Genomic DNA, 24,319 nt, shown 5'->3' on the forward strand with positions numbered 1-24,319 from the left:
GGGTTGGCCACCCTCCCCAACTCCTGACCCTCGGGCTGTGAGTCTGGCGGCTGGGTTTTGGGGCCCAGCTTCCTCGGAGGCGCTGGGCTGAGCAGGATGGACGTGCATCTTTCAGGGTTGTCTACCTTGGTTAATGCATGGGAAGGTTACATACGCTCTCCGGGCTCTGGTTGCCTGTAGGAAGAATGTAACGTGAGCAGGGCTGAGCCGCTCTCCCCGTGAGTGTGAAGAGGAGACTCCAGATGAGTTTAAACTTCTCCAACAGTGTGTCACATTTCACAGAGTGTTGACTTAGGGCTTTTTTTTCCTCTCTGTTTTTAACTTTTTCAAGTGGAGTTGACCCTCCTGATGGAGACTGTGAGCAGTCCCTAGCCAGCGGCATCCCTCCCTTTGCCTCAGTGGCTTCTGATGAGGTCCCAGCCTCTGCTATGGCCCTGAGGGTGGGACTCAGCCTCTCTTCAGCTCCCCGCCCCCAACACACACATGCCCCTCAAGGAAGCAGTGTCTTTTTGCAGAGGTGCTGAAGTCAGAAGGTTCTTCCTTATACGGACCCAGACTCCATGCCTTGGTTTGGGTTTCTAGAGTATGTTAGTGTCCTCGGGCTCCCGGAACAAAGCACCACAGACTAGGTGGCTTGTGCGGCAGAAATCTGTCTTCTCATGGTTCTGGAGGCTCCATGTCCAAGATCAGGGTGGCGGCAGGGCTGATTTCTTCAAAGGCCTTTCTCTTTGCCTCACAGACAGCCCACTGTCTTCTTCCTGCGTGCTCACATGACCTTCCCTCTGTGATCAGCTCTGTCCAGATTTTCCCTTCTTAAAATGACACCAGTCGTACTGGATTAGAGCTCACCTTTAACGTGATCACCCCTTTAAAGGTCCCACTCTGAGGTCCTGGGGGTTTGGACTTCAATATGGAGATTTGGGGAAGATACAATTCAACCGTGACACCCAGAGCCACTAAGACATGACGGCCCTTCCGATCTTTGAAGGTGGTCATCCCGCCGCCCGCCACCTGCCACCCGCCACCGCCGATGGAACCGATAACATTGGTTTTCTCCTCGCTGAGCACCCCAGTTCTTTCCATTATACTTCACATGAGATGGTTTTGAGATCCTTGACCATCTTGGGAGTCTTCTAGACTTGCTTCAGTTAGGAAGATACAACGTCGAGTACCGTGGGCTGCTTGCTATATTCTAGATGGAATTAATTCTGATATCTCCTCCAGCAAATAGTTTTGATGATTTTTTTGGAAAAAATTTAAAGGCTAAAATTAGATCTAAGTTTCAGTAGCAACTTCACTATATTATCTTTAATCTTGCCTGAATTGGTCTGGCCGTTGACAAATGTACACACACGCGCACACACACACCGCCTCACGACAGCAGTGCTGACCATAAGTCTCCTTCTGACTCAGGCATCGATGTTGAGAGTTAAGTACTCAGGGTCCAATCTTATTCCACACTCTTGGCCTTCCTTATACTTCAGTTTTAGGAAAACCAGTGGGGATAGTTACTTCAAAGGAGCAAATAAATGGAGAGATGTGTTTATTCTTTTGAAGTGTAATTGCTGTCTGGAGAGCCTCGAAGTAACTCAGTTACTCGAATATGACTCCTTTTAGGTACGTACGCTTGTGCCAAGTTCTAGTGTAATTAGAGTTAAGATTATCAGGGATCTTCTTCACTTGTGGAGACTGTTTTACTCCTTATTGTCCACATCTCTTCCATCAGCAGTTAAGTGTCCACAAGCCTATCTGTTTTGTTCTTTGTATCTTCAGCATGTGGCAGAGCGAAGTTTAAAGTTTGTTGAATAACTAAACGAAGCCTCTGAATCATCTTGTGCTTCTTTGATCGGGAGTGTCCTGTTGTGTCTCAGAGGCCCAAATGTAGCAGAAATGGCAGCTTGGAGTTCGGAGGTTATTCCGGCTGCTTCCTCTTTGGCCGCCGCACTATGGATCTTTCCACCAAGAGGCCATTCACTCTTCTGCTCAGCAGTGGTTTGTAAATCCTGAGGGATGGTTCTGACCTTCTCTCTCCACTGTAGCCTCTTCAGATGGAACTCAACACTCTTGGAGTTCCTTTCTTTGAAGACCCTTTGACTGCACCACCCAGGGTTTCCAAATTGCGGCTCTGAGATGCCCGGAACCTTGGCCCCACACAGCTGTTGGGCCCCCTCTGTTCTGGAGGCCCAATGACATTAAAAACACCAACTATTTATAGCATCCTTTTCAGTGTCAGGAAATTACAGGATGCTCTTGCCAGTGGGTCAGGACAAACACCCACCTGCCCGCCACTCTAGGGCTGCCCAGAAGCTGGTAGCCAGGTGGCGGGAGCGGAGGCCCACGTGGGTGCCGTTGGGGCCTCCTGGGACGCCCTGGGGTTTCTAGTAAGTCCTTGGAGATAGTGTGGGTGGGGGTGAAAACACGAGAGAGGCCAAGGTGTGTAGACTCTTCAGAGAAGCCCTTGCTGCTCTACCTGCAGCCCCCAGGTGACTGTGTCTTGGGTGGTCTGTGCGGAGAAGCCCGCTCGGCTAGGCCCCTGGTGAGCAGGAGCCTGCCCAGCGCACTGCCCAGGTCTTCTTTCCTGGAAGGAAGCCTCGGATTCCAACGCAGGCACTGAGGACGCTGGTTCTGGCCCTGGGTCCACACAGTCTCTGGAGGGTGAAGAATCCAGAGAGAATGGAGAGCTGACTGGGTCTGGGGTCTTAATCTTCCCTCCCCTGCCCCTTTGGAAGACCTTCCAGGCGGCCCCCTCAGGGTGCTGCCCCACGTGCTTGGAAGGGGCTCAGCCGCTGGGAAGCCGCCAAGGGTGGGCGGGCTCTCCCCAGGCCTCCAGGCCTCAAGGGGTCAGACTTGGCGCTAGCTTTTGAGCCCTTGAGCCCCTCGTGTGGCTCAGGGAGGGACTGAGAGAGAGAGAGGCCTGGTCTGTTAGCGGGAGTTTCCATTTAGCCCTGCCTATGGAAGGCTCGCCGCCTTGCTGGAGGGGTGGGGAGCCGGCCTGGGTGCGGGCTGAGACGGCTCCCCGCGACTCCGCCAGGCCCCCACGGCCCTCTCAGGGTTAACGGCTCTGCTTTGGAAGCAGCTGGCCAGTTTACACTCCTCCCCGGGCTGTACAAAAATACTTCCTTTGAAGTGTGGGGAGAAGCGGCGGAGGGTAAAACCTGGTGGAGAACCGAACCCGGAGCGGGGCCTGTTGCCCACACGTCTCTCCCGGGGAGTCTGCGGGGGAGAGACCGAGCCCCCAGCCTTCCTGGTGACCCACCGGCGGGTCGAGCCTCCTCACACATTTCACAGCTTGCAGCGGGGATGCGGCTGGCTTTCCTCCGTATGTGTGTGCGCGCGCGCGCACGCGTGTTTGTGTTTAAAGTTTCTGCAAAAAAGAGTTTGTCCCCAAGAGAGATGGCGAGACTGCAGCTCCTGGCGCAGGCAGGAGCCCCTCTGGCCACAGCCCCCAGGGGCTGCTCCAGTGGGGGTGGCGTCCGGGTTTCTGGGAAACCTTGGTGTTCCCCCGAGTCCCCAAGAAGAGCCCGGCTCCTTGCCCCCCCGCGGGGGTGGGACAGCCACCACAGATCCCGCCTGTGATTCAGATCCCAGCAGTGCAGCCCGGAAGACCCTCGGGCTCAGGGCGGGAGGTTCTGATTCCGACACTTGGGACTCCTTGCTGAGAGCCAGCATGATGCCCCGCCCCTCTTAACCTTGGGGGTCCCTGTCCGAAAAGTGGGGCTAGCGGCTCCTGCCACGAGGATGTCAGTGTTGTAAGGGTCCGTGGAAATCAAGGTTCGAGGTCACCCTGAAAGTGCAAGACCCTTCTGAAGTGCAGGGCCCGCTGCTGTGGAGCAGAAACGGCATTTAGGGCAAAAGAGAATGCCAGAGCAGAAATGAGACGGAACAAAGCTTGAATGTCTTCTTAATCCTTGAGTATTTGCAGCCGAGGAGGGGTCGGGGTGAGATGAGAGGAGAGGCAGCTGTTAGATTCTAGGGGAAGAATGCCAACCTGTTTCTCCCCACAAATGGGGCCACACAAGTTCTTTCTGAAGTGGGGTTTGCAGTCCATTTTTTTGTTGGGAGGTGTCCTTATCATATGGATTCCTTACTTCTCATGACACTACTTCCTGTCTCCTTTAGACAAGGGGTGAGGGCCACAGATTTAAAATATCACAGGGCTAACATTTATCACTGCCTTGGGATGTGATCACAATATGCCCGCATGACGTTAAGCACCCAACACAGATGACCATATTTATTTCACATAATAGCTCTGTGCTGTTAAGTGCCCTTGTTCCCATGTTATAGATGAGGAAACTGAGGCTTTAAAGAAGTGAAATGACTCGTCCAAGGTCTTAGTCCCTCCTGATACAAATATGGAAATGCAGACCCAGTCAAGATGATTTCAAACCCTTTACTCTTCATTGCTCTAAGTTACACTAAGTGACAAAGGTTGAAATTTAATTCAGTGTCCCAAGCCTGGTCAGAAACTGTTTTTAGGGAAAGAAGCAGAACATTGAACTTTGTTCCTCCTGATGGTTATGTTCATCTGTTGATTCTTGCTGATCGGTTGTATTTGAGTTAAATACTTTTTTCCCCACTTGTGGCTTTTGAAAAGGAACTTTTCTAGTTCTTTGTGTTGTCTTCATAACATAAATGCTGTTTTCTCTATCATTGGGAAGGAAGGAAGATGGTTGCAGGGCTGTGTAATGGTGGCTTTCCTGCAGCTGAAGGTCTTGGTGTTGGGCATTGATGAACCTCCAGGAATCTTCGCTGTAAACTTTTGGTTCTACCCCAGCCTAGATCCAGACTTGGCACTTACTTCAAGGCCTGAGATCCCATCCTTGACCTTCCTCAGTGAAGGAGGGAGAGGGTTGGGAAAACTTGAGTGATTTACCCCCAGTTGCATGTGGGGCCAGACCCAGGTCCAGGCCAGCAGGCCACTGGCCACATGCTTTTCCTTTTCACCCGAATTTCAAACAGGAGAGTAGATGAAAGGACTAGAAATGACAAGTCAGAGGGGTAGGAGGGCTCTCATTTGCAAACAGTTTCTTTTGATCTTCACCCCTTTGTTTAAACACCAGCCCCGCCACCCCAGCAAAGCCACACTGGCAGCCTGAACACATGGTTCTCTTTGGTTCATTGAGGGACAGTCATTTCTCTTTTAGCAGGAAGCCCCCCACCCTCCAGTGGCCTGTTTCAGCTAGGGCCCCGCATCCCCTCCTCAGCTCTGCTACTCGCCTGCCAGATGTCATGTTCCTCTTCACGAGTCTTTAGGAGCTTTTTTACTCTCTGTAGGATGGAGTCTAAACCCTGTGTTACCCTAATATTCTAAAGCCCTTGGCAATTTGCTCCCCATCTGTCTTTGCAGTTTGATACCCTATTGTAGAATCACTCACCTCCTCCAAACAGACTTTGCCTCTTTGCTTACTTTCTGCCCATCTTTCAAGCCTGCCACCTCCAGGAAGCTCTCCTGGATCATGGCTGCACCCAACCATCTTTGCTACCCCTGAACTTGAAAAAGCCTGGTCTGGTCATGCGTCTGTCACTTCATAATAGGTTTTGTGTGTGTGTGTGTGTGTGTCTGGGTGGGGGGGGGTGTCTGCCTCTTCACTAGATTGCAAGCCTACTGAGGTTAGAGGCAGGCCTTCTGAGTTTTACCAGCACTCCTCAGGGTCTTAGTTGGATGCTACATAGGATCTGGGACTGCAGTCTTAACATTTTTTTCTGTCAATAAGAGTGAAAGACTTGATCAGTGAGTTTCCAAAATAATTAACAGAGAGATTTTTGTGCCAGAGAGATCTTGAGATCTTGCTATGCTAGAATCAATATGCTTTTAAATCAGAAACTCTTGAATGAGTGGGGGAATTTTTGCACATTTTAAAATGTGTGTGATTTTACTGGGAACCAGTCTAGAGTGGGGTTTTTGGAGTTAGACCCCTTCAGGATGAAAGCTAACAAGTGTGTGCAGTTTTAATCTGCTGTTGAAGTTTTGCTCCCCCTGGTTGGTTGCCCTTTTATTTTTAGTCTTTGACTTCAGGATTCTGATAGCTTCTCCCCCCGAACTCACTTCTTGGATCTCTGCTCACACCATTGCCGTTGTATTCTTCTCTTAAAAATATCCCTAATCTTCTCAACTATTATGATACTGTATCTTGTTTCCTTGACCCTTTCTGAAGTTTTTGGTTGTTGTGCCCTGGATTCTGGGGGGTGCAGGTGGGTTGATGGTCTTCACTGGAGTTTCCGGTCTGAGCTCCCAAAGGTGGATCCACCTGTATGGAGAGGGTTTATTTCCCCTTGTCCACTCCTTCCCAGCCCTTTCCTCTGCCTTCTGGCCTGTGTGTGTATGAAATTCTGGCCTTGAACACACCTAACAGTCCTGGACCCTGTATTTCCAAGTTAACTCTTCCATGCCCAGTCTGCGTGTGGCTCGTTCAGCTGCAGTAGCCAGTAGAATCATGTTTGCGTCCCCACATAACATTTTCCTTCTTGGCCTTTTGCCCCCCCCCCCCATTTGTTACACCCCAGTTAAGCCTATAGTAGAAGAGGGTCATCATTAATAACTCTCCATTGACAGAATGCAGGGACTGGCTAGGAGAGGCTAGGCAGCTTACCCAAGGCCGCAGCACTAGAAAGGAGCGGGGTTGGCCTTGCAAGGCAACCCAGAGATGTGCTGTGCACCCCTGGCCCCCATGGTGGTGTTGGGAGGCCAGTGACTGGACACGAACCTGTAGCCCTTTGAGGGAGGGAGTGGTCCAAACAGAGCAACCTGGAGTACTCACTCCAAGGGCTGCTTTTGATCTGATTTCTGTAAGTGAGGGATTTGGGGGGGGGGGTGTCAGTATTTCCTCCAGGTTGTCCTGCATTTGTGGGTGTGTTTTTTTAGGGGGAGAGATGGGTTCTCATCTTTCTCTTAAAGAAGGCTGAGGCCCTTAAACCGATGGGGAGCTCCTGGCAGGGGTGCCCTTGCACACCTCTTGCTGCAGGGATGGCACTGGGGAAGCTGGCCCCCTGAGCCACGCGTGCCCTGGTCGCTCCAGCGACTGCCCTGGGGGCAGAGTTGGAAAGTCTGATGCGTTCCACCTTCACCCCATCCCCCTGTCAGACCGCTGTTCTCTTTCCTAAAATAAAAAGTCTATGAGGAATAACCTTTTAAAATAGCAAAGCGTCAAGAGGTTCGTTTCTTTTTCAAGTTCTTATTGTAGACAATCTTCTACTTGTGTTCGCAAGTAGACAGAAGATGTCCTGTACGCCATGTGCCTCCGCTGTCCCCCCCCACCCAGCCAGCCGCCATCAGCTGCTTTAGAAGCCGTCAGCTCCCCGCCCCTCCTGTTTCCACGCGCCCCCCCACCCCTCCCGTTCTTTTGAAGCAGAGCCAGCCCGTATCGTTCTTTAATCTGGAAATATTGAAAAATCTGTAAATATTCCCTAAAAGATAGTGGGTTTGTGAAAACATAACCTCAGTGCTATTCCCACAAGAGGTTATCTCTGAGTCAGTGGTGTCTCCTCCCCTCCCCGAGCACAGGGACAGTGCCCCTCCCCGCGCCTCTTGGTAAGCCATCACCAGCATCCCGGCCCTGGCAGCCGAGTCTGGGGGCTGGGTTGTGATCGGCGGACCCGTGTGGACCGCGGTTCCCCGCGTGGGCGCGCGATGGTATCGGCTTGGCCCCGGGGCGGGAACCTCAAGATCAAAGGGCACCGCGCGCTCGGCGCTTCAAAGCCGCCGAGCAGCCGGGATTGATGCAGAGAAAGAGACTCTGCTGATGTAATCGCAGCCTGTGAGACAGGTTCTTTTTTTTTTAATTTAAACAAAGACACCCCTTGTTTGTTTAGAGAGGTGAAGCGTGTGCCGCGGAGGGCACCCGGCATCTAGAGAGCTCCAAGCCTGGTGGAGGGGTGGTGGGGGGCGGGTAGGGCAGGAATGTGCCAAGCATGGAGACTTGCCGGAGTTTTCCGGAAAAGACAAACTGTTTCTGTTAGGAGCAGCTATTTTGTCCCTTTCTTGAGGGGGGTCGGGTTTGTTCCCAAGTGGCCTTCCTGAGATTTTTGAAAGCAGCATCCTCTGGTGGGTGAGTCAGCCTTGGGAGCACACCTGGTGAACCAGGTGGGAGACAAACCAGAAGTAGGCAGGGGGGTCTGGGGCCCCTTCTCCGCTTGTTCCTGCTCACCTGTCTCCTCCGCCGTGGATGTGAGAGGTTTGCCTGAGGCTGGTGGACAGGGCTTTCTGTTGGGGAGGTGGTCCCCCAATAATGTGGTAGAATGCCAGGATCCCCAGTACCCCCAGCCTGAATGTCCTCCAAGTCTTTAAGAATCACAGACATGTGGCTGATGTGAATGTTCCCAGCTTCAGCCGGTGTGCCTGCCTTTAGCAGTTTGTTCAGTACACACAGTGGCAAAAGTCTGTGCCGTGCATACCTCCATGAGTGAAGTCGCAGCTGCGCTCCATCACCTTACAGACGCAGAGCTGCGCACGTAAAGCGGTCCTCCATAGAGGGCCGGCTTGCTGGACCTTGAGCTCCTTCCCGGGATCTCTCCCACATCAGAGGTTGGGATCACTGGGGTCTGAGGTGCTCAGCCAGGCCGAGTTCATGGTGACTGACACCCACCTTGGCATCTTACAGGCACTTTAAGCCAGCACATGTAAAAAGCAGATTTCTCTTCTGTTCCCAAATCCATTTCCCTCATGTCCTTGCTTGTAACTCGGGCTAAAATCCTGCCATCTTTCTAGTCTGTCTTTTCTCTTCTGGCCCCAAAGAGGCCTCGGTCCATGCAAGTCAAATTGTCTGTAAGCTCTTTGACAGCACGACTGGGAGGTTTTTATCCTTTTTTTAAACTATAAATCTGATTTCTCCCATCTTCTACGAAAGCCCGCCCCCAATATTTTATTAAAATTTCAGACATAGAGGAAAAGAAAAAGCATTTTTTAATGAATGACTGTATACCCACAATCTACTGTTAACGTTTTACTATGCTTGCTGTATCACATATCTGTCCATCTGTTCATGTGGTGTATTAAATATTTGAAACCTGTGCACATGTATTTGGTAGATGCTCAGATGTTTTAATGGATGTGACGGGTTTTTTGAGGTTCCCTTTTTATTCTGTTTTTACAACTTTCAGATCCAGGTATCTGTCTGTGTCTCTCTCTCAAGCTGGAGCAGACCCAGGGATCTTGCTTCTTTATTTAGTCACTCAAAGGAGAACCCAGAAGGTTGCACCTGGGCCATAGAGTCTGCTTTGGGGACCTGTTGTGTTTGAATGACTTGTTTCCTCATGCTTCCAGAGCCCTTTGCTCTTCCTCAGTCTTGTCCTGACCTTTACTGCCTGCTGATGTGGCCTGGGGGTGCTGCAAGGCTCAGAGATGCGATACATTTTCCTACAACAAAGGACACTACTGTAGAGTGTACAGTTAGCCAGCTGGGTGGAATGTCTGGTAGGTTTTAAAGAAATTGGTTTTAAGCCTCTCTAGTTTGAACAGTATTGTCTTTTTATTTATTATTTGTTTTTAAGTAAGTAAAACAAGTCATGCTTCTTGGAATATTAGTATGAACCTGTGCTTTGGAGGGAAATCTCACAGGAATTGACAAAGTTAGCTTATTGTATAACCCTTTCAGTTGAAAGGCCTTCCTTCACTCTTGCTTATAAACCTGCTTGAAGGATCCTGGAAACCTAAGCTATTTTGACTTCTGTGTAAAAACCTACATGTAAAAAGCTTTGCGAAGTTGAAGTGAACCATGGATTGCTGCACTTAAACCGGCCTCCTCCTTTCTCTTTGCTTCGCTTTGCTTTGAGTCTCCTCCAGAACAAGCCAATGGGATTGCAGGTGTGTGCAAAGTCTTTTAGAGGAGAAGTGCTTGCTTTCACTGTTATAAACAGGAAATGGACCAGGTCTTCAGGCTTACCTGATTCTTCTTCAGAGAATGGGTAGGCTCTTCCCTTTGTGTGTAGGGAACAAATTTTCATTTCAGTCTTGGTTTTCCTGGGGTTGGGCTCAGAGAGATTTCAGTTTTAGGTATGTGTGTGTGTCCAGATGCCCTGACTTTGCCGTGGTCTCTATGGTGCCTCCAGGATGCTGAGAGGTCTGTGATATGAGCTGTGTTGTGAATCTGCAGGGTGTGCCTTTTGCTCCAGGGTTGTACCTGTTAAATTTTGCTGTAATGGTAGAAGGCAGCTATGCAGCCTTTTTAATAATGATGCCAAGCCCACCATCTCCAGTTTGATTCTATTTGGAGACCTTCCATTGGCCTGGACTCATGATCCAGCAATACTTGTGATTTGATTGTCTCCCTAATCCCTATCTTGGTCTTTAACTTTTTTTGCCCAACTCTTATTTTGAAGTTTTTAAACATATGGAAAAGTTGAATGAATAGTTGAGTGTGGCAAAATGTTAATAGTTGGTTACTTTATACTCTAACACATTGTGGCGTGTGAATGTTTTTTCTGTTTTGGCCTTTCAAAAGACTCTAGTGCCTTGACTTTTTCCCCCTCAGTACTCCGGCATACATCCAGTGAAGACTGACATGCTGCCAACCACTGTGTCATCATCACACCCATGAACTTGACATATTTAAGTTTCTCTAAGTGTCTCAACATGGCTGTAATAACTGGCTTTAAAAAATACAGGATGCATTCAGGCTTCTTTCGTACTTTTTTCTTTAGTAGCCAACCTTTAAGTGGTTATATTCTGTAGATGCTCAGATACTAGAATGCTAATGGGAAATCGATATAAAAGGAAAGATTCTTCCACAGGCCTACTGTCACAATAAGCCAAACCAATTTTACCTTCCCATCTGCTTATAGTCTTTCTTTTTTTTTTTTTTTATTTTAGCTATGAGTGACAAACATTATTTCTTTTTATTGTTTTCTCTAATGTATTTCAGAAACTGAAGTGTTTTATTTTATTCCACTGTTGGCCATAGTTTGAGCCCTACACACTCCCTTCCCTTTCACCTCAAAGGGAGCGCCTTTGTATGTAGCCACGCATACATCATTAGTGTAAAGATCAGGCTGGATCTGCTCCCAATTCTTCTTAGGATTCAGCTCCTTGTCGGGCTCTCCAGGGAAAGCATCAAAAGTAATTCTGTCCCCAGGAACAGATCCATCAGGAGGTGCCAAGATTTCCACTTTCTCTGGTGAACTTGCACACATCACCATTGCCTGAGATACTACTCCCCTCATCTTTGCAGGTTTCAGGTTACAAAGTAAAACCACCATCCGATTTTGCATCTGTTCAAGAGGAACATGATTCACCAGGCCACTGACCACCGTTCTTGGGGCTGTTTCTCCAACATCTACTTCTTCTACATATAAAGAATCTGCATCAGGGTGTTTTCTGGCAGTGATGATACAACCAATTCGAAGATCCAGACGGGAAACATCAACAGGCTTAGAGTCAGCACTTCCTGCTACTGGTTGCTGTTTTTTCTCCTTTTTCTCTCCTTTCTTTTCAGCTTTCTCTTTCATCTTCTTTTCTTCTTGTCCTCCTCCTTTTACTTGCTCTTTAGCACCAGAAGATATGGTTGTTATTGGTATAGATTGTATCTCATTTTCAGAAACTGTAGAATCCATTTTTAGTGGAGTACAAGATGGAAATGGTATTTGTTTTACTCCATTTTGAATTTCTGCCTTAATTAGCTCTTGTTTCAATCCTTCAATTTCTTTCTTCAATTTAGCATTTTCAACTCGAAGTTTCTTCTCTTCTCTCAAAGTTGCCTGCAAAATTGCTTTCTCCTTAAGAAGAGCAACTTGCTGCTTAAGATATTCAATAATTTGATCTGCTTCTGCACCCTTCTGCTCCAATCTCTTCAGAACAGCATCACCAGTCAAAACGAAGCTCTGGACAAACTTTTCAGTTCATCTTCATCACCATCCACGAGATAATTGGAGGTATCATGGAATGTGAAAGAAAAAAGAGAACTGACCAGCATTCTTGTGCTGTTTCACCACGTACACGAAAATTGTGGTCTTTGAAAATTCCTGCCACGAGATTGGGAGTTTTATCAGGAATACCAGGAAGCCGGTAGCCGTTGAGTCCTGTTTGAGTCAAGAGGGAAGAAATCGCCTCTTCCTTTGGTTTGTCTAGAGGCTGGCTTTTCTGAGGATGTGAACAGAATCCACAGGTCTGGGAACTCCTTTCTCCAAGGTGACTTCTTCAATCCCGGCACCGTGGGCATTTCAAGCTGGATCATTCTTAGTCGGCCGGGGGTGGCGGCGGGTTGTCCCATGCATCAAACGACATTGAGCAGCATCTCAGCTACCCTTCCCCACCCGCTGGATGCTGGTAACAAGCTTTCTTCTCAGTTAAGACAATTAGAAATGTCTCCAGATGTGTGTGTATGTGTGGGGAGCAGGGAGAGTGGCACAAAACTGCTTGTAGCTAAGAACCATTGTTTTAGAAACGTTTTAGGGTTAATTATTGAGTTGAGATTGACCGGGCTACTGATGAATTTCTATGGAGGAATATTTCCTATAGCCATGAGAATTAAACTATGTTAAGCCCTCTCCCTGTGTGAGAGCCCAGAAATTCCTAAGATGTCACCGGCCAGGGACCGAAATCAGTTGGCAGATGACAACAGATTGTGTGCCTTTTGTGATAAGCTGATACTGTTGGGACCTGTAGATGGCTGGGTGATTGAACAAGGTCAGTTCACTTGAAGCAGGAATGATTTAAAAGTTTAAAAGCAGACATTCAGACTCAGGCTTTTGTGAATGGGACCACTGATTTGTATTCCTCAAAGCCTTATTTTAGCCTTCTTCTTGATCTAGCACTTAAAATTCACAGTTCTGGGCTTTTTTTCTAAGCAAAGGGGAAACTTACAAACACATGCAAAGCTATCAGAAATTCTGATACAAAGCTTCTAGAAATTGCCTTCCCCCCCTACCCCTTTTCATCTAGTCTTCAAAAGTTGCGTGTAGTTCTTCACCATTTTTAAAGTTACTTGCCTTCATTCAATCTTGCTTTACACATTTTTTGACTTAGTTTTCCTAGACTAAAACTCAATGTTTTGGTAACATTTAAGATTTAGTTTAGTTATAAACTCGTATCAGACAGAGTAAGGACAAACAGATCTGTAAACATATACAATCTTGCTAATGGGAGATGGTTTCCTGGCCAAGCGTCTGCAGTGGGTACCAGCCAGTGGCGTATTGGGCAATTCTGTGGATGGCCCCTGCTCTTTTCCAAAGTAGTGGAGTGACTCCAGATGAAAGCAGCGCCCTTTCCTAAGTGTGGGCCACCTCAGGAGTTGGAAGACCTGGGAGCAAGAGACCCCAAGCTTACCTTAGAGACCGCAACCTTCTGGTTGCTCATCTGCCAGGTTGGAGTAATTGGTAACCCTGGTCTTAACCACCATGCAGGTCATCCCGCAGGTTCCAGGCAGGTCACCTAAGGGACACGCCGGATGCACCTTTGCAAACATGCCCCGGGGCCCATGCTGTGTTATTAGTGAGTCAGCTCTTGCCGAGTCTGCGAATGGATTGCTCTTCTGAGGGTGTGTTGGTTGCTTCTTGCTCTTTGACCACAGGACACCAGAACCATCACACTGAGCGCTTTGGGCCAGAATAGGGAGCAGAAGTGACTGTTCAGTCAGTGTTCATATCCATTGTTCGTTAGTGTTGTTCAGTTGCCAAGTCATGTCCAACTGTTTGTGACCCCATGAACGGCAACACACCAGGCTTACCTGTCTTTCATTACCTCCCAGAGTTTGCTCAAACTCAAGTCCATTGAATCGGTGATGCCATCCAGCCATCTCATCCTCTGTTGCCCACTTTTCCTCCTGCCCTCAATCTTTCCCAGTGTCAGGGTCTTTTCCAGTGACTCGCTCTTGGCGTCAAGTGGCCAAAGTATTGGAGCTTCAGCTTCAGCATCTGTCCTTCCAATGAATATTCAGTGTTGATTTCCTTTAGGACTGACTGGTTTGATCTCTTTGCTGTCCAAGGGACTCTCGAGAGTCTTCTCTAGCATGTCCATACCCATAACTGGGGAAACCACTCTCGACTCCTGTTGGCAAACCCAGGTGGTGTGGCTCTGTTGTTGTCATAGGTCTTGCTTGAGTGGAGATACTGGCTTCTTAGTGATGACTGCAGACCGCAGGTGGGGGTGGAGGGGCAGGAGGTGGGGACACGGGGGCTTGGCTGGAGGGTCTGGGTCCTCATCCTTGGTCCTGCACCTGTGCTTTGACGTGCCTGCAGAGCAAGTCTGCACCATCCTGGAGGAAAAGAAGTCATCATTTCAGTGCGGCATTCTAGGGTATTCTGGACAGTAAGAAATTATATATATTTTTGCCAGGATGCCGCTTTCATTCTTTCATCATCAGGCTGACCAGTGTTAGAGCTGTCAGCAGAGTCTTGTGCTGCTTCTTGAGTGGTTAGATAAATCTCACGCTGATGTTCAGACGTTGAAGAACCTTCTGTTTTGGAATGTCACCAATCAGAAAAACTGAGTCCATCCAGTCACTCTTGTTGTAACCTCCCTCCTCCTCCTCCCACCTTGGGAAGCTAGAATCTCCCCAGTAAGTGAAGAGGTTATTTTGTGAGCACATTTGTAGCTTGAAGAATAGCGCAATTGTGTTGCAATTAGCATTAGGGAAACCCTGGAATTATTAATGCAAATTGTTATTAGTGCAGCACAGATTCTGCCCTGAAGCTAGCACTGGTCTTCTGACATGCGAATTGACAGAAGGGGAAACATCCAGGAGGCTGCGCTTGGTTAAGGAAGCCCATCCATCCATGCCAGACGCTAGGAACACCTCAGTGGAAAAGACTCGGATCCAACATCATACCGGGGAACTGTCATACCACCGCAGTCATGCTGAAAACAGGGGACCCCCCCGTCCAGTTCCCCGGGGCTGGACGTGCAGTGAATGTGTGATCCAGAAACAGCTAAGCTTTGGTCACCTGGCAAAACACAGGTGAGGTTTCCATGGTCAGAGAAGGTGTGATGGGGACACGAGTGTGGTGAGGCTTCGCCATGGAGAGCCTGGGGGACCCGAACTCGGCAACAAGTGCAGGCTGCACGCCAGGCCCAGGGCCCGTTTGGAGCAGAGGCTGTGGAAGGGCCGGGTTGTGTGTGGCTCCTTGTAACTGGGGCTCAGGCGATTGCCTTACCCTGCTCCAGCGCAGAGAGGACCAGCTCAGCCCCGCCCGCCCCTGCGCATCCCGGAGCGCCTATTTGAAATCAAAGATGAAAGCCTAGCAAAGGGAGGTGTGCCTGGGGCAATGGGAGGTGGTGGAGCTGATGCTTATCTGAGCTGGGGGAGGCCTGGCCCTCTCCTGGGCTTGGTTTCCTCACCTGTAAAACGAAGCCTGCATCTCAAAGGTCTCTACTGCTTTGAATTTACAAAAAAACAAAACAAAACAAAAAAAACAACCCTGCAGCAGCTCAACATTGTTGAGTAAGAATGTAACCACTTGCCTCTTTGATCTTTGATCTGCGATCTGCTTGAGTGGAGGGGACCTGGCTTTTCCTGGCTCCCGCTCGCTACCTTTGGCGTGAATGCAAACTGTCTCTCTGTGGAAGACCAGGGTCCTGCCGTCAGGGTCAGAAGCTTGGGTGGTGTGAGGCTGCGGGAGCTGTGCGGCAGCAGGGGGTCCTCACCGACTGTCCCCAGGCCACTGCGCCCAACAGTGAGCTGAGCTGAGAGGCAAGACCCCGCAGAGTGGTGCCTTCTGCAACTGGAGCCCTGAAGCCTGGGGGCAGGGCTGACCCCCGTTCCTTTAGTCCTTGTCTTGGGTGTTGCTGGCTGTGGTCAGCCACCCCGCTCCCCAGTAGCCTTCCTCCTCCTCCCTACCCCCCGCCCCAAGAGGTTTACCCCATGTCTGCCTTCTTTTTGCCAGCTGCAGATCTTTGGTGCGGGTCCTCCCTGCGCCTGGCCCTTCCTTCTCCCCCACGCCCCTGCCTCTCCCTCCCTCTGCCCGAAAGACAGAAAGCCAAACTTCTAATTACACGGAGACAAAGACTGCCAAAGTTCATTAGAAGTGTTGTGTGTGTAGTCCACCTATAATAACAGCCAAATCTTCCACAGCACGTCATCTGACATTTTAGAATAGAGACTTTCTTTTCATGGCAAAGCCGTATTTTAATAGCTGTGGTTTTTAAAATATCATCTCAACTCAAGAACAAATGCATTCTTCTCAATTATACCCTGATTCCACCACGATCTTCCCTTTCTTTCTGCTTAATGTCTCTAGAAATTATTGGAATCTACTTGTTAAAACTGGGGGATTGCACATTACAGTTGTTCAAAAAACGGATCAGTTCAAGTCTGAGCAGTGTGGTAATTAGAAGGCGTTTCAGGCGTTATTCTGATTTTCTTTTTTTGACGGGACATTCCTGAACTTGAACGGAGCAGTCAGCGTTCCTCATGAGCCAGGGGCCCCTGAAGCACACGTTGGAGTCTTCTGGTGGGCGTCATAACTGCCAAGGAGTTAAATGTTACCCCTGCCCGTGTTTAAACATTAACCAGAGGGCTTCCTCTGCTGTTATCTGTTATCAACAATTACTCGGGAACATTTTCTGGCAGTGGGAGCTTTGTTTTTCCTCCGAGGAGATGCTAAAACAGGATGAGACTAGACATTAGGCTGCAACAAAGGAAGATTCTTGATTATATCCAGCCAAACACTGGCGTTGTGGGTACATAGAGTTTGCCATCTTAACATTCTGTGACCTCCTGTCAACACCTCCTGCTCCCCTAATACACACACACACAGAGTTATCTGGATCCAGGGGAGAGGTCTGTAGTAAGTATTTCACTGTATAAAGATGAACAGCACCTCTTTTCCTGTTTCGGTTTCATTGTTTGGTCACTGAGTCGTGTCTGAAGGCTCTTCTTGCGACCCCATGGACTGTAGCCCGCCAAGCTCCTCTGTCCATGGACTTTTCCAGGCAAGAACACTGGAGTGGGGTTGCCATTTCCTTCTCCAGGGGATCTTCCTGCCCAGGGATCAAATCCACATCTCTTGAACTGGCAGGTAGATTCTTTACCACTGAGCCACCTGGGAAGCCCCCTTTAGGGCCACCCATTCAAACTGCTTCGTGGAGACAGTGATGGCGAGGTGCAGGTAAACGCAGCAAGTGCTCTGGTGAGGCACTGATGCCCTGAGGCCGCTTGTATCTGGGGGTCCTGCCCTATGGAGGATGCGTTCCCTGGGTTATGAACAAAAGGCCGGGTGACCCAGAAACTTAAACCCGGAGAAGAACAAAAGTACTTTCGAACTCACAAATGGGAAGATGCTGGAGGCTCCTGAATAGCCCCTCTGGAGTGCTCTCCCTGCCACCTCGCTGCTTTGGAGCCGTGGCGTCTAATAGCTTCTGAGCCCAGAGGGCCCCATAAAATTTCAGCCTGTTTCTATATAGAGTGGTCTGGAGTGGCCATTTCTCTCCGCCTCTCATTTATTCTCAAATACCCTGCTGGAAAAAGAGCTGATGAGGTGCATTGAGAGTTGGCATCAAAGGCCGTTCATTGATCGCCATCGCCCAGTGCTCCTGGATTTTTTGGCCTTAAATTCTGTTTTTAAAAATTGCTTTTGGGCTTCCCTGGCAGTCCAGTGGTTAAGACTCCATGCTGTCAATGCAGGGGGTGTGGGTTCAACCCCTGGTCTGGGAACCAAGATCCCACATGCCACCCGGTGTGGCCAAAAAAAAATAAAATGACCCCCGTAAATTGCTTTAAGGTATAGTTCCTGTAATTCAAGCAAACATTACAGTCTCATCAGTGAAAAAGTATACAGATTAAGAAAGGAGTAGCCTTCATACCCTCGTCTTCTTCCTGCAAATGCTGCCGTCACTAGCTGGGTGGCTAGTTTTTCTCTCCTGCGATTTATCTGTTATCTGCTAGCTCTGTTGCTAGACGTGCTGACCCAGGGCTCCTCTGAGTAGAACGGGGGTACCAGGGCACCGCAGCCAAGCCCTAACATGGAGTGACGCAGATTGGGTGAAGCAGCACATGCTTGAAGGTGTTTGTGGGGCAGCGGTGCTGACCTGAAGCTCCGGGGTGTCACATCTCTGTATGCTTCAGACGTTGCCCCCCTTTCTGAGTATGGCTTTTACGATTCTTTATTATTTTTTTAAAAGTCTTTATTTATTTGGCTCACCCGGGTCTCAATTGCATCACTTGGGATCCTCGTTGTGTCATGTAGGACCCCTCGTTTCCGCGCGCAGTTTCTCTAGTTGCAGCCCTCCGGCTCAGTAGTTGGCGGTTTGTGCAGGCTTAGTTGCTTCACGGCCTGTGGGATCCTAGTTCCCCAGTCAGGGATCGAACCCGCATCCCCTGCATGGCAAAGTGGATTCTTAGCCACTGGACTACCAGGGAAGCCCCTGTCACGATTCTTGATCCTCTCAGTGTCGTTCTCCTGCCATGGCGCTTCCAGGGTGGAATTTCGGGATATCTCAATTCCTCTGACCTCAGACACAAGCGCACAGACCTGTCCCTGTTCCCGTCCTTTGTCCCCAGAGGGGGCTCTGCGGGGGCCCTCAGAGGCAGCCTACTTTGGTGTCACAGGCGATCAAGCCCCGCCGTCTTCAGGTTTCAAGTCACTTGGCCCCAACCTTGGCATGGCTCTCCTGTGGCCTGGGTTTTGGGTGCCCCACCAGGGCGGTCAGCTCCCCAGTCTTTATTCCAGGTTCTTTGCTTTGGGTACACTTCCGCGCTCCTTTTCAGGTCTGCCTGTTCTGTTGTTTGTAACAGTGACGCTCATGACAAAGCCAGTTTCCGTCATCGATCGGTGTTCGCGAACTTTGTGTGCATCAGACTCGCCTGGCTCCACCTCGGAGTCTGACTCAATGGTCCTGGAGATGGGGGAAGCTGAGAACTGCATTTATAACAAGTTTCCAGATGCTACTGCTACTGATCTGACAACTCCCCTTGGAGAACCACGGATCTCACAGGGACAAGGAGATGAGCACCGTCTTCAATCTGACCACTCAGAACCGCTGTTAACTTCTGAGATGTAGTGAATATGCGCAGGCGTATTTACATGGACAGATTTTTAAAAGCAAAGATGGTTCTGGGCTGTAGAGGTTATCGCTTTGGAAAGAAGCCAACTTATAATTTTAGAATAGTTTCAGACTTGCAGACAAGCTGCAAAGATGGAATAGATAGTTCCCGTATTCTGCACCTAGTATCTCTTATTGTTAATAACTTATGGTCACAATTAAGAGACCAACACCGCTACACTGCAGTTACGTAAATAAACTCCACACTGTTTTTGCTTTTAATGAAAATATTCCTTTTAATATTTTTTCCCCTTAAGATTCAAATATCAGAACTGTATAGTGACAGAAGTTAAAAGGCCTCTTCACTCGCCCATCTCATTACCTGTATATGTCAGAGTATTTTTCTGTGCACTTATGTACTCATGTTATCAGTCGCACACAGACATAGACACACACACACACACACACCCCCCTTAGTTTCGGACATGCTCTTTTCATCTAATGTGTCTTGAGCATTTTTCTGTCTGTCGGTGTATCTAGATCTGTCCCATTGTGTTTTGATGGATAGCACACATTGTTTGGTCCTCTTTTTAAACCTAATATTATCTCATCAGTTTCCAGATTCTAAATCTAGAGGATAAAAGGTGAGGTTTGGCACGCCTCCCTTTTATCTTACACTGGAGGTGAGACATTATTTGCCCGCCTCTGTGGAGTACTTAGCAGGTTCCAGGCACTGCCAGGCCTTCACCTTTAGCATACATTATCTCACGCACTTATCAAAACAACCTTACGAAACAGGTATCATTATTATCCTTATTAACAGATGAGGAGACTGAGGGTCAGGAAGGTGAAGTGAGCAAAACCCTTTGATGAGTTTCTAGTTGCAGCATGCTCTCTGCGCTTTCTTTTCTTTAAATGCCCCCCCCTCCCCCCCCGCCCTTTTTAAAGGTTCGTTCATTTTTGTCTGCGTTGGGTCTTCGTTGCTGCTGGGGGTTTTCTCTAGTTGTGGTGCGTGGGCTTCTCGTGGTGGCGTCTCTTGTTGCAGAGCACAGGTTCCAGGCGTGCTGGCTTCAGTAGTTTCAGCTCAGGAGCTCTGGAGAGAGGGCTCAGTACAGTTCTGGTGCAAGGGCTTAGGTGCTCTGTGGCACGTGGTCCAGGAATCGAACCCACGTCCCCTTCATCGGCAGGGTGCTTCTTAACCACTGGGCCACCAGGGAAGGCCCCCTGGCATTTTGAGTGCCACGAGCCTCTCTGCTTAGTGTGACCGTGGTGTGTTTGTTCAGCTCTCCTGTGGGCCACACCCAGTGCTCGGATATGAAGGTGAAGGATGTCCTTTAGGAACTCGGGCTATTTGGGAAGACGTGCAGATAAACAAAGAACTACATCAGAGGTTTTAAGTTACTCATGGGGTTTTGACGCCTTAAAAAAAAATTCCACCAGAGGAGGGGACGTGCGCCTGGAACTGTTGCAGGGCAGAGGTGCAGAGAGGAGTGGAGCTTCGGGCTTGGCGATCAGACAAGTGACAATCAGCTGAGTGACCCAAGGTAAGGCACGTGACCTCTCTGAGTCTTTGCCATGAGCACCTTCTTATGGTTGTTGTAAGATTAAATAGATGCATGGTAAGAGCTCACTGTTATGCTCAATAAATACATAAATACGTATTAAGTATTTTTTTCTGTACATAGTGGGCCTCATAAATATAAGCGTGTAATCTCTGCCACATCAGTTGCTGAGTGGAAACTTGCACTGAAAAATCCTTGGAACGTTCCAGACAGGAAATAAGGGAGGAACCACATCTCACAGTCTTCTTTTATCTCTTAAGACCAAATCCTGAAGGTCTCCCGGGATGCCTCATGCCCAATTTTGCCTTCTTTAAAAAAAAAAAAAAATCGTTATTTATTTACTTTTGGCTGCATCAGGCCTTTGTTGTGGTGCACGGGCTTCTGTCCAGTTGCAGCATGCATGCTGTTTAGTTGAGGTGCGTGGGCTTAGTCATCCCCCGGCACGTGGGCTCTTAGTTCCCCAACCAGGAGTTGAACCCTGCCTTGGAAGGCTGGTTCTTAACCACTAGGCCACCGGGGGAGTCCCAGTGTTGCCTTCTCACGATGGTCCTCGCTGCTGGCACTGACACCTCCCTCCCATGTGTGCCGTTATCCCGTTCGTGCCTTCTCTGCCCCATGCGATTGCAGTCTCTGCCTTTCATTCTTGCGTCCCTTGCGGTTAAGTGGAAACACACTGCATACCAGTCGCAGAACCAGGTGCTATAGAGGAGGGGGCGCATGCTCTCGTTGCCAAGGTGGTCAAGCTTACACACGATGGATGGTCTTGGAAGAGTTTCCCAGACGTTAGCCTTTTACACCCAAACTTGAATTTTTAACACGGATGAGTTACTGCACATTTTGTTCAGCAAGATTTTTCATTTCATTTTGTTTTTTCAAATGTTTTTGGCTGCACTGTGCAACATGTGGGATCTTAGTTTCCTGACCAGGGATAGAACGCACACCCGCTGCGTTGGAAGGGCGGAGGCTTGACCACTTGACTGGTCTCCAGAGAAGTCCCTCAGCAAGAGTTTTTTAATGAACTCTATCTTGATATATGAGTAGTCTTCGTCATGAGTTAACTTAATCCTTGGCTCTTTCACCGGGAAGAAAGATTTATGTTGATACCCCACCCCCTTAGGAAAGCTGGACAGAACCTCAGGCATCTCGCATAGCCAGGACAGTTCTGACCAGGCCACCACAGGGTGGATAAAACGCAGTTTTCCCTTTTCCTTCCTTATGTATGCCTGGGGTAGAGAAGCCTCTAGCCAAGATTCTGGACCAGTCAAGCTGGGATAATATTGTAAAGTTTTGGTTGAAGCTGCAGTGAAGTGAGCTAAAGGAAAGACTAGCTTCTTTGCTGTGTAACAGCTTGGAGAACGTTCTGAGTTCTCCTGGGGGACTGGTGGTTAAAACACATTCCCCGACCTGAACCACCCAAACAGTCATCTTGAGAAGAAACAAGGCAGTGTTATTTTTGTTTTTGTTTTTCCTCCTTTCCCTGGAAAATCGGCCAAACCCCCACATATTGGTTGGAAAGTGGGCTTGACATGAGTATGTGAAAATCCACTCTTCTGGATTCAAAGAGCGGGATTCCCATTTCTGACAGGCAGCAACAGCCATGCTACATTTCTGGCCCCCCCTTTTTTTTGAAGAAGTTTGCTCCTCCTAAGAGAGCCAACTATTCAGGAAACTTAATCACAGGTTCTTCTTCCATTCAGACTTAATCTGGTCATTCAGAGGCCCTCGCCCTCCCCTTCAGAGGCTGCCAGCGCCTGACCTGCGGCCACAGAGGTCTTCCTCTGGGCCTTTGGAAGGCTGAGAGGCCAGGAGCAAGTCTGATTCTCTGGCTTAGGGGGTTGGGTTTTGCCTCTTAATCTCCAGTCGTGAACTGTAAGGGAGAGGCGGCATCAGAGACCAACTCTCCTTTATCATTACCACTGCAGCCAGAACCTTCTAATGGCTTCAGCCAAAAAAAAAAAATATATATATATATATATATATATGAAAATGACCCAACATAACAGAAATGTGTTTAACTGAGGTTGTTCATTTTATGGACAGTTGTTCCTTTTCAGGCACTTGAATCATCCTCACGAATTCCTTCTTTCTTTTTTTTCCCCCCTTATCTTTTTCTGTCTTCAGTTCTCTGATGTGTTCAGTGACAGTGGAAGGGCCTTGAGAAATCTTTCTTCACGTAAATTAGTGCCTGCATCTCTCCTCATACTTCTCTCATTTTCTTGAGAATGAAAAAAGCCCATGAGAGTAGAAGCAGGGTTCTCAGAAGTGCTGTGATCACGGCAGTGTTGGTGGCGGAGGAACAAAGTGGTGAGGCCCTGGCACGCCGATTAGGAGCGGTCGCTTGCTCACCAGCTGGGTGGCCATAGAAGGTGTCTGGAGAACCACAGATTTATGTCTGTTGATTTGAATTCAGAGGAGTTTTTGAAATTTTTATTTTTTTTCTTTTCATTTCGTGTTGACTCTTTTCCACTTGGCTGAGGACAAAGCCAGATAAAAGTCTTGGCCTATTGAAAAGGCCATTTAAATCTTGTCCTTTTGTTTTTTAGCACAGCACATTTTATATCCACAAAATGTGGTGAAGACAGAACCATTGATAAAAGCAGATTGCGAAAGTCTTTGACTTGCGAGTGTTTACCCTGGAAGAGATCACCCGTGCCTCTTCAACTTTGCCCTTTCACACAGGATATGGTTCCGAGACAGAGTTTCGCAGGATAGGGTTCCCTGATAAAGTTTTGGACCTGACCCCTCTTGCGTTTGTACGTCTAGCCCCACGAACCTCTCACCTGTTTCAGGAAATCACTTTGAGCAGAACGATACCTTCTCTGAGGCTCTGAGCACTTTCTCAGCCAAACTACATGAGACAGACATGGGGAGTGGGCCGAGCACACACACACACGTATCCACCTGCCTGGGGGCCTGACGTCCATGAATACCCACTGACACCAACAGACAGACTGTCCTTTGGAAGCGTTTTTTCTCAGAACTTCTGTAGAGCACGTCAAGCCATTCAATAGCTGCCAGCGACGAAGACCAAGCCTCTCACCCCTCTCCTTGTCCCCAGACCTTCATGGTTGTCACCCGTGAGTGGAAAGGCCTTCAGCCTGGGAGCTAGGAGACTGGCCTCTAGATGAGCCAGGGGCCCGTCCCAAAGCCTGTCTTCCTTCAGCCTGCAGGAATGGGACTTGATTCTCCTACTGTCTCTTTCCCCAGATTCCATGTGATTTCTGGGGCTGGAGAGCACAGGTGTGAAAGGGACTCTCTGAGATGTCCTCTTAGAGCCTGTGGAGACTGCTGACTCCCGTGCCTCTTACAGCTTCTACCCAAATTAAGGGGCACGCTCAGATTCCCCTGTTTAGCTTAGATTCTGTAAACAGCAGATAGGTCCACTCTTCTTTGTGGCTAGAGTTGCTCTGCTGGGAAAGGGGCGTTTGGGACCAGGGTTTTAGAGATCTTTCTACCAGGAGGTGATCATTTTTGCACTGAGATGTTGCTTAAAGCTGGTTGTTGTGGTTTAGTCCCTAAGTTGTGTCCAACTCTATGCAACCCCATGGACTGCAGCCCACCAGGCTCCTCTATCCATGGAGTTTCCCAGGAAAGAACACTGGAGTGAGTTGCCATTTCCTTCTCCAGGAGGTCTTCCCGACCCAGGGATTGAAGCTGCATCTGCTGCACTGGCAGGCGGGTTCTTTACCACTGAGCCATCAGGGAAGCCCCTTAGGCTGGTCCTTGCTATTTTATCACTCATGGCTGTGTTTTTCTTTCCACAGCCGTGGGTTTTCTCTGGCCGTCTCTCCAGTAGGCCCACAGCTCTGACTAGCGCTTAAAAAGGCAAATTCAGGAAGTGCTGTTT

The 24,319-nt window shown here is 48.8% G+C and overlaps 2 protein-coding genes across 2 annotated transcripts in view; one reads left to right on the top strand and one right to left on the bottom strand.

Annotated features, from left to right (window-relative positions):
- ZNRF3 (zinc and ring finger 3) overlaps positions 1-24,319 on the top strand; it is a 145,261-nt gene that overhangs the window by 24,236 nt on the left and 96,706 nt on the right. The gene's annotated exons all lie outside the window — the stretch shown is intronic.
- Positions 10,837-13,340, bottom strand: LOC120871402 (aminoacyl tRNA synthase complex-interacting multifunctional protein 1-like). The gene is made up of 3 exons (XM_040251299.1): positions 13,274-13,340; positions 11,930-12,012; positions 10,837-11,814 (listed from the first exon to the last, which is right to left on the bottom strand). The coding sequence occupies exons 1-3, from the start codon at positions 13,338-13,340 to the stop codon at positions 10,873-10,875; spliced, it is 1,092 nt and encodes a 363-aa protein (XP_040107233.1). The 3' UTR covers positions 10,837-10,872.

Source organism: Oryx dammah, unplaced genomic scaffold (assembly GCF_014754425.2).
Source record: "Oryx dammah isolate SB20612 unplaced genomic scaffold, SCBI_Odam_1.1 HiC_scaffold_12, whole genome shotgun sequence".
In the NCBI taxonomy this organism is placed as follows: Eukaryota; Metazoa; Chordata; class Mammalia; order Artiodactyla; family Bovidae; genus Oryx; species Oryx dammah.